This window comes from Podarcis filfolensis (assembly GCF_964270895.1).
Source record: "Podarcis filfolensis genome assembly, chromosome: 1".
NCBI classification, from domain to species: Eukaryota; Metazoa; Chordata; class Lepidosauria; order Squamata; family Lacertidae; genus Podarcis; species Podarcis filfolensis.
Window position 1 is genome coordinate 66,701,241 of NC_139604.1, and position 18,093 is coordinate 66,719,333.

The 18,093-nt window shown below is 40.3% G+C and overlaps 2 protein-coding genes across 2 annotated transcripts in view; one reads left to right on the plus strand and one right to left on the minus strand.

Moving 5' to 3' along the window:
• Positions 1-18,093, plus strand: part of PSMA1 (proteasome 20S subunit alpha 1) — a 355,542-nt gene that overhangs the window by 180,980 nt on the left and 156,469 nt on the right. The window lies entirely within an intron of this gene.
• The window catches only part of INSC (INSC spindle orientation adaptor protein), a 128,363-nt gene that overhangs the window by 79,703 nt on the left and 30,567 nt on the right, over positions 1-18,093 (minus strand). Inside the window, exon 2 of the mRNA XM_083590161.1 lies at positions 3,710-3,780. Coding sequence (XP_083446287.1) covers positions 3,710-3,744 — 35 coding nt within the window. The 5' untranslated portion in view covers positions 3,745-3,780. The remainder of the gene's footprint in view (positions 1-3,709; positions 3,781-18,093) is intronic.

Below are 18,093 nucleotides of genomic sequence, written 5' to 3' on the forward strand. Positions count from 1 at the left end.
TCTTATTTTCTAGTGTTTATTGAAACTTTACCCGGATCTCTGTTTCTGCTACGGCTGCAGTGGTCTAGCTCCTTCTTAAGTGTGTGGTTGCCTATTGTGCATATTTTATGCTTTCTTTTTGCCTGCTATTGCCAACATTTTTTTTTTTAAAGGGTAGGCACAAATCTGTTAGATATATAAATAAGGTTAGACAGACACAACCACTGAAATAATACAAGTGATTTTGAAGAGTTTGCCGTTTCATGAAAAGTCTTCTATTTAAAAAGCAAAGGTCTGGATTCATCAAACCTGGCAAACTAGCCAAAAGCAAGGCAAGGGCTCCTGCTGGCACAACAGGGAACTCCGCCCCTCCTCCTCCATCATTGCCCACGGGCCTCCCCCAAACCTACTCTGGTGGGTCAGGAGAACCCAAAAACAGGGCAAGGTAGAGGGGAGGGAGGATTGTTCCATCTGGTGAGCAGACATGTGTGTCCTGATTGAATTATCAGAAGCGTGTAACATTGAATTCCTCCTACAATCTAGATAGGCTTGGCTCAACGAAAATGTTTTAAGCAAGTGCCAAAAAGAGTACAGTAAAGGATCCTGTCAACAGGCAGGGATTTCCAAAGCGTAGGTGTTGTCATACTACAATACCAATTTCTTACAAATGTGGAATAGGTATTATGTGGCACCTGTTAACAGTGCCACTTCCACAGATCCAAATGGTCAAGTGGAGATACACGGGGTAACGCGGTCTCATAAGTAAATGGGCCCCAAATGGTTAAGGGCTTTATCTACTTGAACTTGGCCCTCACTCCTGTCAGCCATTGTGCTGCAGCATTCTGCACTAACTGCAGTTTCTGGATCAAGCACAAGGGAAGACCCACTGAGTGCATCGAAGCAAGCCAATCTTGAAGTCAACAGTGCCTGAACTACAGTGGTCAAACTCTCCTAGAGCAAACAGAATTTTTCCATCACCATGGAGAAATCAGCAGAAGCTCTTCCTATTGCCAAATCATTCCTGCTTAAGGATGATCTGAGGTCCTCCTGTCTCAGCTTTGTTGTTCAATGTGTGCTAACCATATCAACCCGAAAGCAGGACCATATGCTATGCCTTCTAATGTTTGTGCAGCCAGATTTTCCAGAAATGTGGAGTCATGGGCAATTGAAACACAACTTCAATGCAACCATCCCATTCTACTTATTTCCCATGGTAGGGAAATATTTTTCCAAAGTCACTAATTTGATAAAGCTGCATATTAAAGTTATTCCACTACAGTACTGAGATAATGGCATCTATCCATTTTTCTTTGTTCACATAAAGGTATTTCAAGATTAAATCAGATTTTACAAGAGAGCTCTGCGATCTCATTGTTCCTTACAATCAGGTTGTACAGCGAGACACTACAAATATAATGAAATTACATGGGCTTAAGTATAGCAAAGTGAGCAGCATACATAATAGGGCTCCTGTCATTCAGACCATCCATTATCGGGAATTCCTAATTTTAATTTTAAAGCAGGGGTGGGAGAATCCTAATTTTGATAATTTATTATGTTCCTCCTGTAGTACAATGTAACTTGTGTTCACACACGTATTTATCGCTGGTACAAAAAACTTATTTCTTGATTGTGTTGTTACAAAGGAGTGCTGTGTCTCTTGTATACTGATTAACATCAACACCAACGCCCCTGCCCTGCTGTCAAACTGCAGCTCCCGTCACAGATTCCCCCCCCCCCTTTCTGGAAATTCCATAGATTTTCCATTCTGGACAAAAGCCATATTGCAAATTAATCAAGAGTAAAAATAAAGAAGGGGGGAGTTCATGTGCACTTTCATTTCAAAATGCTTATTGGCCCAGTCACATGTATCACTTGCATTGTTATAAGTCAGAAATGCAAAGTGAGGTTTTGCCACAATACGTTCTTCCCCCGACCCCACCCCTGGCTCACTCGCTTCCCCCCCCCCTTTCAGCCATATGTCAATTACAGTTCATAGGTCTGACAGTACAGTACAAAGCCAGCACTAGGCAGAAATACCCAAGGGACTCACTGCACAACAGCGTAGAGGGAAAGGGAAAACAGATCCATGATACACGATAAAAATAACAGCTATTAATTCTTATGCATGTAAACCATAGCTGTGTTGGGAGAAAGGGCCTTCATCCATTGAAGAAGGTCATCTCAGTAACAAAACACACATTTTGCAAGCAAAAGGCCCTGAGTTCAACTCCTGACATTCCCAGAAATGATCTTTGAAATCTTGGAGAGCCATTGCTAGTCAGTGAACACAACACTTCATTTTATTTTATTTCATTTCATTTCATTTTACCTTACGGTTTGCAGAATAAAGAGTTATTTCAAATGAAATAAAATAGGCCAAAGGCCAAATATAGTTTCTAGAGTGGGAGGGACATTCTTAGAATTTCTTTTTTGCAAGTTGGCAATCATTATGTGTGGGGCTTAGGGGAACAGATGCTAAGCGCCATAACGGTAATGCCTTATTTTATACTCAGTCCCTGAATCAGGAGTAACAAGCATGCTCGGATTGTATGAGGTTCAAATGATGGGGAAGGAGGGGGGGGTCATTCAGTTGGAGAGACTGGTGACCTCCAAGTCTCCAGCTATGCAAAATCTAAAGTTTCACTCAGCTTCTGTTCCTTTGTGAAGAGGATCTTCATGACAAATTGTGAAGTATGTACATAAAAAGGGTGCTTCCTGCCATGCCTAAGCCTTTTAGAAGACATAGGACTCTCCAAATTGTATGTATGTTCTGTTTTGCTAATTCAGCCTTTTCTGACTAATTTGAATAATAGGTGGACCAATCTTTGAATAAGAACAGGGTTTTCTTTTTATTCAGGAACCAACATGACCTCTTTAAAGAAAAACATTACATTTTTTTCCATCAATGCTATATGACTCTACGCAGACTGAGTAAAATTTACACCATCTGTGGTGCAAAGTGTTGGAGATGTGGACATTTGAAGGCAAATAAGGAACATATTTGGTGAACCTGTCCAATAACTAAAATGTTTTGGGAAGAGGTAGTGAAGATAATATCATTAATAACATCTTACACTTCCCCACACTTAGACCCAGAAATAAAACATGAGGAGTTAATATCAAATATAATAGTAGGTGCTCACATGCTTTTTACACAAAAACAGAAAAAATAGGCCACCACAAACTCTTGAACATATACTCCATAGAGAAGCCACCTTTCAGAAAGATAACTTTTCCATGTTTTGATGCTTGTATCAAATATATTTTTAACATGTAGTACCTGTCAGGAGGTCCTACACACGAGTAGGAGTCCAGCAGAGACACATGCCCAATTGGCATGTTCTCTCCCTCCTGGTGGGTCATTTGAGAGATTCAGAAGCTTTCTCTAGCCCAAACATCACAGCGACTAATACCAAGAGGCACCAGCACACTTCAGGATCAGCAGAGTATAGGCAGTCAGCGTATAGACTCAGTAGCGCAGCTTTTGACTATACTACATTTATTTACATATACACACTCAGAGCATCTTGACTCAGCTCCTTCCTCTTCAGCATCAGACAGCAAAGAGAGAGAGAGCAAAGGACAAAAATCCTACATCATGGAAACACAGTAATAAAAACATCCTGTCTCCATCACCTCCCACAATGTGGAATGAAAGCATACACCGTCATGTGATAAAAACAATCCCATGACTGCAACACGGGAAAAGAATCCTAACAGTACTTACCGCTGAACTGGGTAAGCTAGGAAAGCCATACTCATCTCAACTCATCTGCATGCTTCTCCACAGTCCCAAATCTAAAAAGGAAGGGAAAAAATATTTTTCAAAGAAGTTTGAAAACAGGCTAAATTTCTCCAGGAAAAAATTGCTGGATTTTATTTTAGGAATTTCTCAACAAGTTCTCAGGCCACCTTCCAAAAAATTAAAAGTAAATTAATCAAAGATACAGATGTGAATTCGAGAGTAATTTTTAAATAATGTTGGAAGAAACTCTCAGTAACCGTTTCTGGAACAGCAAAGGACACAGCCCCCCAAATCTTTATTCATTTGCAATGCTATAGGAAACCTAATCTGGAGACAAATCATCACCTCTGGAATCCAAAGCTCTACTCTAACAACTTTCTATGCCACTTTATATATTCTAACCCACAAATGCTTCTGCCCCATTAATTTGTTATCTCTCAAGGGTATCACTGGCTCTTTGCAACCGTCTATGGGACCAATTGCATGTCACAGTGGGCAAGTAAATGGGCATAAGCCACTTTGATGCCAATTTATAATCTAAAACAAAGGAGGGTAGATGGTGACTTAAAAGAAGGATGGACAGGTTGGTGGAAGAAAATCCTATCCAATTTATTTATATGGTTATAGGCTCATTATAAAATGCAACTGGAGCAATAGGCCCCAAACATGGAATTTAGAACACAGTATGAAGTATAATACAAACAAAAACATAAACAACTTTATATCCATGCAAAACTTTTTCTGAAATAATCTGAGCTCTCATCTTGACGGCTAAACTTTTAAAAAGGTCTACCATTCTAGCAATACACTCATCCTCTCCCTTCATACTGAATTCTAACAACCATAGGCACCATCTATGTGGGACCATGGGGGCCTGGACACTCACAAATTTTCAATTAACCCCCCCCCCCAGTTTTATGCTACAGGGCATGTACATGTCATGTCAAAACGCCCCCACAATGTGTGAGAGTGGTGTCAGCACACCGGGGAACCTGCCAACATCATGTGCACATGCTGCGGTGACAGTGGCATGCCCCAGGTACGGTCTGTCGTGGGGTCAAGGTGACACACCTGCTAAGACCCATCATTCTAGCAGGTGAGTGCTTTTAAAATGGGAAGATAAAGTCGTTCCTAACTTCATTATAATATCTGCAATACAGCAGGACAGGGTAAAGGTTCCTGACAGCCCTCATCAGAAAGGGCATATTCTTTCTTCCAGTTGAGTATGGCACATGATTGACCATACCCTCCAACATTTTCAGCCCCAAAAGGGGTGTGCCTTCTGGTCTGGCACTCTGGCACTCATCAGCAGGGCTGCACCAAAGCTCTGGCTCGCCCCTGCTAACTTGCGCCAGAGTGAATGTCCCAAAGGATGTACTGGGATCCAGACAGAAGCCATAGTTGGCTTCTGTGATCTGGGATGTCCCACTTAAAATGGGACACTTGGGGGGCATGGATTGACTCTGCAATCATTCTCCTGTTACACCAAGAACCCATTAGTTCGAGAGCATACCAGTGCAGGTAGATAAGTAGGCACTGCTGCAGTGGAAAGGTGAACGGCGTTTCTGTGGGCTCTGGCACTCATCACAGTGTTCTATGCACCAGAAGCTGTTTAGTCATGCTGGCCACATGACCTGGAAAGCTGTCTGTGGACAAACACCAGGTCCCTCAGCCTGAAAGCGAGATGAATGCCACACCCCATAGTCGCCTTTGACGGGACCTAACCGTCCAGGGGTCCTTTACTTTTAGCTTTATTGCACCAAGATCTCCACCACCTAGCACCTTCCCCTTTGATAACCAGCAGCAACACTTGAAGCTGGGAAACAGTTGAGCAATGCTACTCTACTAACCACTACTGTCTCTGGATTTCACTTGAAATGTCTCCTATATTGCTGTGATGGTTGCCTCTACTTAGGAAACATTGCTTAAGTCCATGTATTTCAGTGGATATACTCCAAGTAGGACTAATGTTGGATATCACACCTTATCCAGAAAAAAAGACAGAAATGTAGAGACAAGAGGAGTGTATTAATGCTTATGACTGCAGAAACAATGTCTAATTTTCTTCTGAGATGTTGAGAGAAGAGTAATGGGAGTCTTCTAACAGAAATATGCCCCCTGTACCTCTTGACATCATAATAATGGTCACTAGTTTAGACCAGTTTACATTATATAAAGTTGGCATGTAAAATTGCTCCAAATGTGGCCCCCAACACAATGACCTTGTTGTTAATATTTTCCTTCCTTTATTCCAATTCTGCATATGAGAACCCACAAATGTTCTCTAAATGTGACCATTCTACTTACTCATTTAGCCACTCATTCATATAATAACATGGTTTGTTTGGAAATGTTCTCTTTTTTCCTGGAAGCAATATGCCTACTTATAAAAGATGCATCTCTAACAAAGAAATAAACTGAAAATTGAATGTAATAGTGCCGTCTGAACAGCTCTTGTGGTTTAAAATTACATCAAGGGACACTTTGCCAGTCAGGGAGTGTCCCATTTCATAGTTCGACATTTCAGAAAGTGTTCAAGTTTTGTCCAGCTTTTTTTTTTTAAATGAATCTGTCTTCTAAAGTCATTTGTTAAGCAGGAAACTGAAATAGCTAAGACTTCTATCATTTATCACTTTGCTCCCTCCAGAATGTGTGTGTGTCAGAAACCAAATTCGTTCATCGAGGTAAGGCTCCACTGTTGGAGGGAGTACACCTGCTTGCAAGTTTCCAGTGGGCATCTAGTTGCCCAGAGTAAGAACAGGATGTTGGACTAGATCCAGCAGGGATTTTCTTATGTTCTTAAATCAGGGAGGAAAGGAAGTGCAAGGAGGGCGGCAGCTGATGGTATTATTCAATTGCATTGTGATTTAGTTGACTACTTTTTAGTATGGGTTTTTTTTTTCATTTTGATAAGCCATTGCAAATGTTTGATTGCTCTAAACTTCTTGTGTTATCAAACATGCTCTGAATTGTATACTTCAGAGAATCCAGCGTTTCTTTACACCCATCCTATTTTTTTTAATGACCAAAATGACTAGGGGGCAAAAAATCATTATGAAATTGCTAGGAGAAGTGGACATCTCATTCTGCATAATTAACCACAAAGTAGCAAATTGCCCAAGTAGCAAACAGCTTGCTTTTAAAACACAGGAACTTGCATTTTCAAAGGAGCATTTCATCTTTTTATTGGTTGTTCAATAATCACTATAAACTGCTAATGTAGTCGGTCATAAGGAAACCTGAATATGACACTTTTTTCTGCCTACACATCCATTAGACAACAGCCTAATGATTTTTCCTCTTTCTAGCAAGTTTCACATAGACTCTCTCAGTAATATGAGTTCTCAGTTTAAAAGCAGCTTCCCCTCAACCCAAATTTATTATTTTCAAATATGCTTCTATTTTGTCAAGAATGTATGTTTATCTGGGTGACCTTCATATGCAAACATTATTCTTATGGTAACAGCTGCTCCCACCTTAAGAAGGGAGAAAGACCTTGGTTCCCATGCCCATATGTGATTAATCACTTCATGAGAAAGGTGTCCTTTCCACCTTGGACCAGTAGACGTCAGTGGGACAGGGCAGGGTGATGTGGCATTGCTCACCTGGCTTGCCAAAACAGAGGTTACTGCCAGTAACCAAGAGGGAGAGAGGCAAGGAGGTTGGCACTATTCCATTGGTACCAATTAAATAAAATTCAGCTTTCGGTCAGGTTGTTTTCTGCATCTGGCATTGGGGAGAACACCATCTTTTCCTTCATCCTAGGCAGCAAAATGCTTTGGTCCAACCCAGCTTAGAATGGTACAGACCTATGAGGTCCTGACACTGAGGTCCAGTTCAGAGGGCCTTCTGGCGGTTCCCTCTCTGCGAGAAGCAAGGTTACAGGGAACCAGGCAGAGGGCCTTCTCGGTAGTGGCACCCGCCCTGTGGAACACCCTCCCATCAGATATCAAGGAAATAAACAACAATCTGACTTTTAGAAGACATCTGAAGGCAGCCCTGTTTAGGGAAGTTTTTACTGCTTGGTGTTTTGCTGTATTTTAAATATTTTGTTGGAAGCTGCCCAGAGTGGCTGGGGAAACCCAGCCAGATGGGTGGCGTACAAATAAATTTGTTGTTGTTGTTGTTGTTGTTGTTGTTGTTGTTGTTGTTGTTGTTGTTGTTGTTGTTGTTGTGAGACTACTATCAAGTGAGTTAGTTAGCATCCAAAGCTTACAACTCAACAAGCATTTTTTGTATGAATTAATCTGAAAGGTTTTCTCACAATCAAGCAGTATGTAAATTTTGTTACATAAACCATTAAGAATCATGGGATAATCAAGGCTAGTAGTACCATCATTGTGTTTTATAAACTGCAACTAAAACATGAATGTATATTAAGCATTATGGATTGACAAAAAACCTATGACTGTGTAGTAAATGAAACACATTTCCTGAATGCCACGGTCCCTCTTCCAATACATCATCACATTCTCCACATGGAGGGAGCTAAAAACCCATCTACATCCCAGGTCTCCTAATACCTGGAAGCGGTTTCCCACTTTGGCTGTCCTAATTGCATGTTAACAATGTCATCGCTTACAGCCCCCAGAACTCTGTGGTGCTGACATGCAGGCTGTCCACTTAGCTTGAGGTCAGAGCTGAGGTAAATAGATTACAAGTATCATGCGCGCACACACAAACACACACACTTTCTCAGTGCCTCCACTGGGCAATGTAATGTTTGAATCTGTAGGTGTCAGGACATACTGTTAAAAACCTGGTGGAAAGCAATAGCCGTCTGTCTCATTCACTGGCGTAGCGTGGGGGGTGCAGGGGGGGCCGGCCGCACCGGGCGCAACATCTGGGGGTTAGGGGGCGCAAATCCACGGGTTAGGGGGCGCAAATTACTTGCCTTGCCCCAGGTGCTGACAACCCACGCTACGCCACTGGTCTCATTAAAACTGGGGCTTGCAGTGATAATTTGGTATCAACCGAGCTACAGTTATATAAATGCATCACTGTCTATTTATTTATTTATTTATCTATCTATCTACACACACACACACACAAACACACACACACACACAAAACTATACTTTGTTCAACATTCTTAAAAACAAACCCCTAACTAGGCTATAGTCAGCATCCTCTAAAAATCTCATATTAAAAGGTAGTTTGTTCAGGGCTTTTCGAAAGAGGTGATAAATGCTAGTTCAGTTCAATGCACAGCTTGCAGATACTGGAAACATCGCAAAGTGTGTCCCAATAAACAATGGTGGCATTTCACATTATTTGCAAGCTGTCACTAGTATTTCTCATCCCACAGATGATTAAACCCGATTACTGCTTTTGACATTAACCTGAACATTTCAAAACCAGCACTGAAGTGATCAGAAAACATCTTCACTGCTGAAAAAAGTAGCATGGGAAAACAGACAAATAGAAAAGTCTTAGAGCAATTATCTCTCACAAAAGAGTAAACAGGATGGGGTTTATTATTATTATTCCATAATAATCTTGCATGGCCTTTGCTTTTATTTTCTCATGCTCTTTCCCCTGAAGAAGAAAGTAAGAGAACTTGGCCAACAGGCAGTACTTGTACATTAACAGGAAAAGATTTAAGCAATAGGTGGAGAAAATCACAGACCTCTGCTAACTATTCAACATCTGAGCTTAATACAAAGGAGCCACCATTTAGAGAAGCAGATTTAATGACAAATTCAGGACAGCTTTACCAAGAAGCCCCAGTGAAAGCCTGGGACTCTCTCAAAGTGAGAGGCTCACAATCTCAAAACCCTACTCCATTTCCTAGAAAGTGAAAATGACATCTCTCCTCATCAACAGTTTTCCCCATCTGCCAATCCTTTATGAGAGCTTATCACATGTTACTAAAATGTAATTAAGAGGCACAGAGGAGGGTTGTACATGATTAAGAAATCTCTTCTCTTCTCTCATATCAGGTAATCTCTGCTATGTGACACCTTAAAGCAGCCCCTGGTCTCTTGTTGATTCCTCATAAATTCTCATAAAAGCAGTCCTGGAATCTGCTGCCTTCACTTTTAGTCCCTTTTAGGGTTGTCAACCAATCAAAGTGGTCAACCAATCAAAGAACGTCTAGCTGATTAACCAATGACTGATTCATTTAAAAAAAAAAACAAGCATGGCTGTTGTGGTTGTTTAAACTCAGTACAAATGCCATCCTCAAATACTGAAGAGAACCAAAATTGCCACTGATTGTTAAAAGGAAAGCCCAACATTCGTTTTCTTTTCCACTCCTTTAAGTTTACACCTGAACTTAAATAACCTCAAATTATAAAGCAAGTGTGTTCTTAAATTGCGTTCCATCAATTAAAATTGGCAACAGCCAACTAAAATGTATTTTGTTTCTGGAATACATTTCTATTCTACCCTTCATCAAAACAGATTTCAGATTAGGGTACAATGTTATGGATTATAAATTAATTAAAACCTAATACAATGCAATAAAGTACTAAGATTAGCAATTATAACAAGAGACAGTAGACAAAATAGTAAAACAGACTAATTATACAAATTAAAATGCTTTAAGCTAAATAAAAATGTCTTAACTTTAGGTTATTGGTACAGTAAGGTCTGTATAGTTAAAGCTATGGTTTTCCCAGTAGTGATGTATGGAAGTGAGAGCCGGACCATAAAGAAGGCTGATCGCCAAAGAATTGATGCTTTTGAATTATGGTGTTGGAGGAGACTCTTGAGAGTCCCATGGATTGCAAGAAGATCAAACCTATCCATTCTTAAGGAAATCAGCCCTGAGTGCTCACTGGAAGGACAGATCCTGAAGCTGAGGCTCCAATACTTTGGCCACCACATGAGAAGAGAAGACTCCCTGAAAAAGACCATGATGCTGGGAAAGATTGAGGGCGGGGACGACAGAGGACGAGATGGTTGGACAGTGTTCTCGAAGCTACCAGCATGAGTTTGACCAAACTGCAGGAGGCAGTGGAAGACAGGAGTGCCTGGCGTGCTCTGATCCATGGGGTCACAAAGAGTTGGACACGACTAAGCAACAACAACAACAGTAATGTGTGGCAGGTAGCTTTCTTGGATAAAGTTTTGGACAAACTAAAGATCGAAAGAGTCAGTGGATTAAATCACACCTCAAAATTGCCAGATAAATGACCCTCTCTCTCAGCTGTCTAAATGTTGCTAAATAGCATATGATTCCATGCAGGTTTCTAGAGTAAAGCTATGATTATATACATCCCAGTTAACATCTGTGGCCCCATGTTTAAGCACCAGAATGAAACTTCTGGGATAGAAAAAGAAAAAGAAGCTGTGATATTAAAAAAAAAATGAGAGAAAAACACTAATCACTACTGGTACCACTAACAAGCTGCTACAACACAAAATGGATGAGTTTGGGGGGGGGACCAGTAGTTTTATTATCTATCTCTGCATAGATAACTTCATAATCTTGCTCCAAGGCATGCAGAACTCCCGGAGTCTTGTCCTGGTCAAGGTACTTGGGATGTGCATTTGTAGAGCGCCAGCTACTCAGGCAAGGCTTTTCTCAATGCAGCTACAAGTATGCTCAAAGCCTGGAGAAGGCAGGGCAGGGAAGAGGCAACACTAAGGTCCTGCACAGATGACAAATCTGTGTGTGATCAACATGGAGTGACAGACGTTCAGTGCAGGTCAAAGGCGTTTAGCTGCCTGAAGCAGAGCCCAAACAGCTCCTGCGTTCTTGCTAGGACCAACACTGTAAAATGTATTCCTGCATCATATACACACCGACTCCTGACCATATATCCTGATTGCAGTTAGGGGAGCCTTGGCCAAGTCAGTTTCACAATAACAGTTATAAATGAAAGTATCTGCTTTGCCACTTCAAACCATGCCACCTATCCTATGGTGATCCTTTCCCAACGATGCTACAAAGTTACTCTAACCAACCAAGTCATTCTAGCTACTTGGAGCCTCTCCAGCTTGATTTATAATTGGTATAAAAGCAGTCACCAGACTTTTTCTACTCCTGAAGAAGGGCAACCAAAAACTTGCATTTACTTTTTGTGTTTTAATATTAGGATTAGATCAATAGCACCCAAATTGTTGCTGTTCTCTGTGCAAAGAAATTGCATAGCATTTTATTGATTCCAGGGAGGTGGGGGGGGGAGGAAGTGATGGCTGCAAGAAAAGCAGACTGCGTCCTTACTGCAGTGATAAATATAAATCAGTTGAAATACTCAGCCACCTAGCTGTCCATTAAGACAGCAGAAAACGAGAAAATTCTTCCTTTAATTAAAATGTCCAGAGAACATAACAAAATAGTAAGCATTACTCATGGTAGAACTTCAGGATTGACTCATCCAATCAATGCAAGAGCAGCATATAAGAAGAATCTCAAAAGTTTTAAAGGACAAATAAAATTCACCCAGTCTTGAATTTCAGGGCATCTCTTGGCCATACTATATTTCATTTTCAGTCATATTGCATTTCCCTTTTGTGCATCCACAATCTTGCTACAAGTAGCCATGTATCTTATATCTAGATTTATTACCTTTCTGCATTTACTCCATTAATTCATCATTATTTTTTTTTTAAAAAAGTTCATTTTACTACTTCTGCAGAGCCTGATATTTAGTAGATGTTTCTGCGTCTCAGTGACACTAGAAATACATGAACAACTCTTCTCAATAAATTTGACATAGGAGGTTTTTCTATTAAAAATGAATCAATACCAGGGCAGTTCAGACTTCTAAGCAGCCATTTGCCTTATGGTGAGAAAAAATAATATTCAGCCAACTGAAAGCCTTTTTTCCACAAAGGCACAAAGGTAGATACAGACAACTTAACAGGTTAAGGGAGGCTACTAAAAATATTTGTAGACTTTACCTGCTGATACAGTGTGCTCCTCTTTTGGCAGATACATGAGCCTTAGCCCGACTTGTAGGAGGTGGATGGTCTAAGCCAGGAGTAGCAAATGTGGTGTCCTAAAGATGTGCTGGACTACAGATTTCATATTTATTGTCCAGTCTCCATGTTGGCTAGCGTGGATGCAACCACAGTCCACAACATCCCAAGGGACCACGTTGACTACTCCTCTTATAAGCAGTAGCCCATTATTGCCGCCTGATTGCTCAGCTGTGCCCACAGAATTCAAGCAGGGTCAAAAACATTCTCCATCTCAAGCCTCCTCTCTAGAATTACAGCTATAGGGAAGTCAACAGGAAGCCTTTGGAGAGATGTTAGCAGGTACTGAATGATGCCCTCAATGGAAAACCATTTCACACTGAGTGTCCCTTTAAATCTACTTCTGGAGGTGGTGAATGAGAAGCTTTTTATTTATTTACTTAAGCCTCGAGCTGAACTTCCAAGCAGAAGTTTCCTTGGTCCCAAACTGTGCTTGCAATTTTGAAAAGGTAAGTAAATTGGCTAGTGCTTTGCGCTGAGCTAATATATAAGCCTTCGTTAATACAAGGCAGCCTCTCTGCCATATACAAATGCAGGCCGAAATTGGGCAATTTAGCAAGGCCAGATGTCCAGGCTATTTTATTACCTGCTCATCTCCACTTTTCCCCCCAGAGAATTCAGCCAATATTACTCAGCACAAGCACTGCTTGCAGGCACTCCAGGGAGGGCTGGCTAATTAAATGAGGGGGATCCGAAACACAGCTACACCTATCAATTGTATTATTATATTCATTAAAAACAAAGCTTGGGATAGAAATGCCATATTTTATGTGAATTCTTGATTCTTTTTTCCCCCTTGCAGACTGAATATGTAATTTACAAGAAAGGGGACTTGAAGCCTTAAGTGCTTATGGGCTTTATTCAGCTTGCTGTATTGATGGTCCCATTAAGATGATTCCATTTTAGACCCTCAAACGCATTAAAGCCATGACTTACTCACATCCATTTGGCTAATGATACCCTACTCCTCTGAAAGTAAATGACAGCTATTTACAGTAAATTATTCAATTAGATAGGGAGAGAAGTGCTGTGTTCATTTTATATTGTTTGACGTGGCAAAAATAGAAGTGTGCAAGCATGTAGGTGGGGCGTTTTAATCTTACAGAATCAATTGTTTAATCTACAGCCAGAGAGTAAATAAAGATACTTCCACATGTGGCTGTCAGCATCCAATTACCATAGCAAATATTGTGTTAGATGCTGAAGTGTTATAGGGTCCGTTTGTTTGTCCTTTAATTCTAACCACACAACCCCACAACATGGTGAACAAAATAAAAGAGGTTTTCGTAGCTTTCGCCAGCTATTACTTAATTAAAAACACATTTTCGAATCCTGTAGCGCATGTCAAATGAAAAGGCCAGGGCATGTTGGAGAAAACGGTGGAAGTTTTATTTGGCTCATGAACCAGAGATCAGAGAAAGTTATTCCAAAGCCATTAGATCAAGGTAGGAAAGTCATGGAGGAGGGGGTTAGAATCAAATTACAAGAGTGATTCTTTAAACTGCGGCCTGCTGATGACCACAGGTCATGGGCTTGCTTTCAGAAAGTCTGCGAGAGAACAAATCAAGATAACGGGGAAATGCTGAAGCAATAGCTCCCCTTAGTAGGTAATATGATATTGGGTGAAATTAAAGCTTCAGAACTCAGGCCACAAAGCAAATCTATGGTGATATTATAAATACCAAGGCCACCATTAGCCATATGCTCATATGCATCAGTAATCAAGTTAAAGGTGGGGTACCAATGACTTTCTGATGAAATTACAACCATCCTAGCTACCATGGGTGTTGAGGCTCTCTGCACTAACATTCTCCACAAAGGTGGATCTCAAGCCATCAGGGATATCATGAGCCCAACAGCACATCTAGTCACAAATTTTTGTCACTTTGTACTTAACCACAAGTCATTAGGAGGTTCAATGTTACCAGTTGTGAACGCAGTTGGGACAAAGGATGTTTATGATGTTATGTGCATTAATTGGCTCACCAATGCCAGAATATCTGTATTATCATGAGCAACTGAAATGCAGTTATTAACTATCTGTACTTGCAGTATTTCATATCCCCCTGACCTCACTGCTTATAACCCCACCCAAAGAAACCGTGTGTGTGTGTGTGTGTGTGTGTGTGTGTGTGTGTGTTATTTGTGACTCAGGATAAGACTTCATGCATGCAAAAGAGTAAACTCTAGTCCATGAAAGCTTATGCTCTAATAAATTTCTTAGTCTTCAAGGTGACACAAACTCTTCATTTGTTTTGGTGAAACATAGCAACACAGCTAAACCTCTGTAAAATGATACTATTGTCACACTTGGGCCTCTCTTCATTGGCTTCACACTGGTTTAACCAGCATGCATTTCCCTAGGCAACCCTAGGAATTGTAAATTTTACAAAGGCATTGACAATTTTTAGAGCTCACACCACCACCACCTTCTCAGAACTCCCAGCTAATGTTGTCTGGACAGAAGGAAATACTTCTAAAACCAATTCAGGTCTATACTGTATGTTGTAAGCAGCTGTACCTGGTGCTGATCCTAAGGAAGGCACAGTTATAGCCTAGGAAATCCTTGTTTCTGCTATCTGGAATATGCTTCATTTAGTAGACATATGACTAAATATTGTGAAGACATATCTTTTTGTCACATCTTTCACTGAGCACCTTGTTATTTCTGATATCCCATTTTTACCTGTCCCATCTCTCTCTCTCTCTCTCTCTCTCTCTCTCTATATATATATATATATATATATATAATGATAATTGGGGGGTGTTTTTATACCACTTACAGACATTTAAATACTAAATGGTTTAGAAATGTTTTTAAATAAATAAATATCTCAATGTATTCAGCCTTGGGACACTTTCTCAATGAGTTGGAACATTTCAATGCTCCACTGCTTTCAGCTATATATATTTGCTAAGAATCTAGCCCTTTTTCTAAGAAGTTTAAGAAGTAAACTTTCTTGTTTCAAGAGTTATTTGACTAGACCTTTGTGGAATGGACTGTTTTCTTTCAGTCTCTTTAAAACAGATTTTCCCCTCAGCTTTTCTCTTCGTACAATATCTTCCTTGTTCTCTTTACCGTCATCAGATTAACCATATCCAATATCTGCTGACCTTTCTTTAGCTTAGTAGGAAGTGGCTCACTGTTAGCTTTCTGATATTTGATGATCTTCTAAAACTCCCTTCAGCTTACATTTTACATCAAGCTACCTGCCAGCAAAAATTGCATTGGCTCTGGACCAAATTAGAAAACCACTCTACATCTAGTAGCATTTTCACATCAATGAATGTGTTTGGAGTGCTATAGAGGAAACGCTAACTGGGATGGGTGGAATGACTAAATGAAATTCAGACTGGTACTCAAACTCATATTTCATTAATTTAAAATGCAGCAAACAATTGGCATCTTGTATTTAAATCATGACATTAAAATGAGAGCTACTGAGGACAACATAAGATCTACACCATAGGCTTAGAGCTCAGCCAGTGCACATTTAAGTTACGTTGCTTTCCTCAAAGAATCCTGGGAACTGTTGTTCATTAAGGGTGATGGGAACTGCAGTTTTGTGGGGAGAATACTAATTCCTAAGATTCATTGGAGGAAGTGAGTTGAATGTGCTTCAAATGTATGGCGGGGACTGGCATATAATATTTGCTTCTGCTGAAATAGGATCCTAGGGTTGGCTTTGTACATTACACACAACATGTACAAAAGAGCCTTGGCCAAACTAGCTAGATAAAAAATGGGACCAAGCTTTGATAGTTCTGTAGAAGAGGGGATTTCTGCAGATATAATCTGTCATGCAAGCTGCACCTGCTGAAATTCCCTCTTCTACACACCCATTAAAAGTGCAGACATCCTGAGTTTCTGGAACATATACTTGCTCTGTCATTCCAAAGAACACAGATGTGGCTCTGTGAAAAGGGATTAAGAGTCTGCCTTAAGCTTTGACTTTATTGAGTGTGAATCTGTTATTGTCCGTTTAAGAGAAGTCAAAGGGAACTCTGAGGAAAGGAGAGGAACACAGGTTCCAGGATATGTTAAGAGTTCAGAAAGCGTCTGGCAGATTGTGTAGGCCTTTTCTGAGTTTGATAATGTTTTTAACATTAAAAGTTCGATTCTCTCCATCTCTCTGCTCTGGTGTGTAGCGCAGACATGTACATGTTGCAGGTTTATTGGACTCTGTAAGATCCTCTGCATGCATCCATAAAAATGCAAAGTCTATAAAGCCTTAAGAAGAGTGCTTTTTCCTCAGCTAATTTAAGATCCTTCCAAGGCTAATACTTCCATTATACCTATGTTTGGCAGTTTCCACTTCTCCATGGCGAGATTAGTTTTTTCGTAATAGCTTATCAACTTCTGCATTAGGCAGTTCTAAAGTATAAATAGAAATAGAGAGATATTTTAACTAACATACTCAAAAAATGTAGAAGATGGGGGAGAAATCCTAAACACACACTTAAGTGGCATTAAACACACTGGGACTTGCATCTGAGTAAGCATGCAGATGATTTGCATTGTCACTTTCTATATCACCTTTAAAAATTTTTGAAAGGCTCTATTCCTGTTCATGATTTCTCAGAAATTGCATTGTTCCAATATCATTCTCTTCCAAGATTATCCCTGGTGGCAAGATAAAGGAATTTTCCAGCCTCATGGGATATCAATGGCATGAGGTTTCTTCCACATATTGAAACAGTATGAATCTGGTATAAGAGAGTAGACTTTACCTGTTACAATCATGGAGGTGCTTACTAAGAAGAGGAACAAAGTCATTTATTAGAGGAAGTACATAACTTAGATAGACAAGTTTCAAGTTCTAAGCTAAACTAACTAAACTAGAGATAGCAAAGGTGGTCATGCTTGTCCCTTTTGTTTTTTTGTATGTGTCTCAAGAAGACCTCACTGCTCTGAAAGAGAAGCGTGGAAGGGAGGCAGAAGTTGGAGAGAGGATGCAGCCTGGCAATCAGTTTAAGATCAAAGGATATAGAGGCAAGCACAGAGAGCAGAGGTACAGAGGTAGTCTAGGGATCCGGTGATCCCTTACTCTGTCTGTTCTAACCCCATGCAAACCCCTTTCTGCAAGCTGAGTTGCACCTAAACTTCCAAACCCACAGTGTTTCTTTTATTTAAAAAAATGCATATTTTTTTGCTGCAAGCAAGAGGTGATGTACAAAAATATAGCTTCCTCTCTTTTTTGTTACTGCATTCAAAATATTCCCAAGTAGTCAGGGTGTGTGACCTTCCCTTATTATGTTCCCTGTTACATAACATTACTTAGAATGGATCTCATCCTTGGACATTTCCACTTGGACCTTGGACATGTCCATCCTTGGACATTTCCTCTGTCCTGAATTAGTCAGGACTATGCCGCAGATAACATCACATTACTACTCTCTTACAGAAAGCTTCACACCAAGCAGCACAGGAAGAA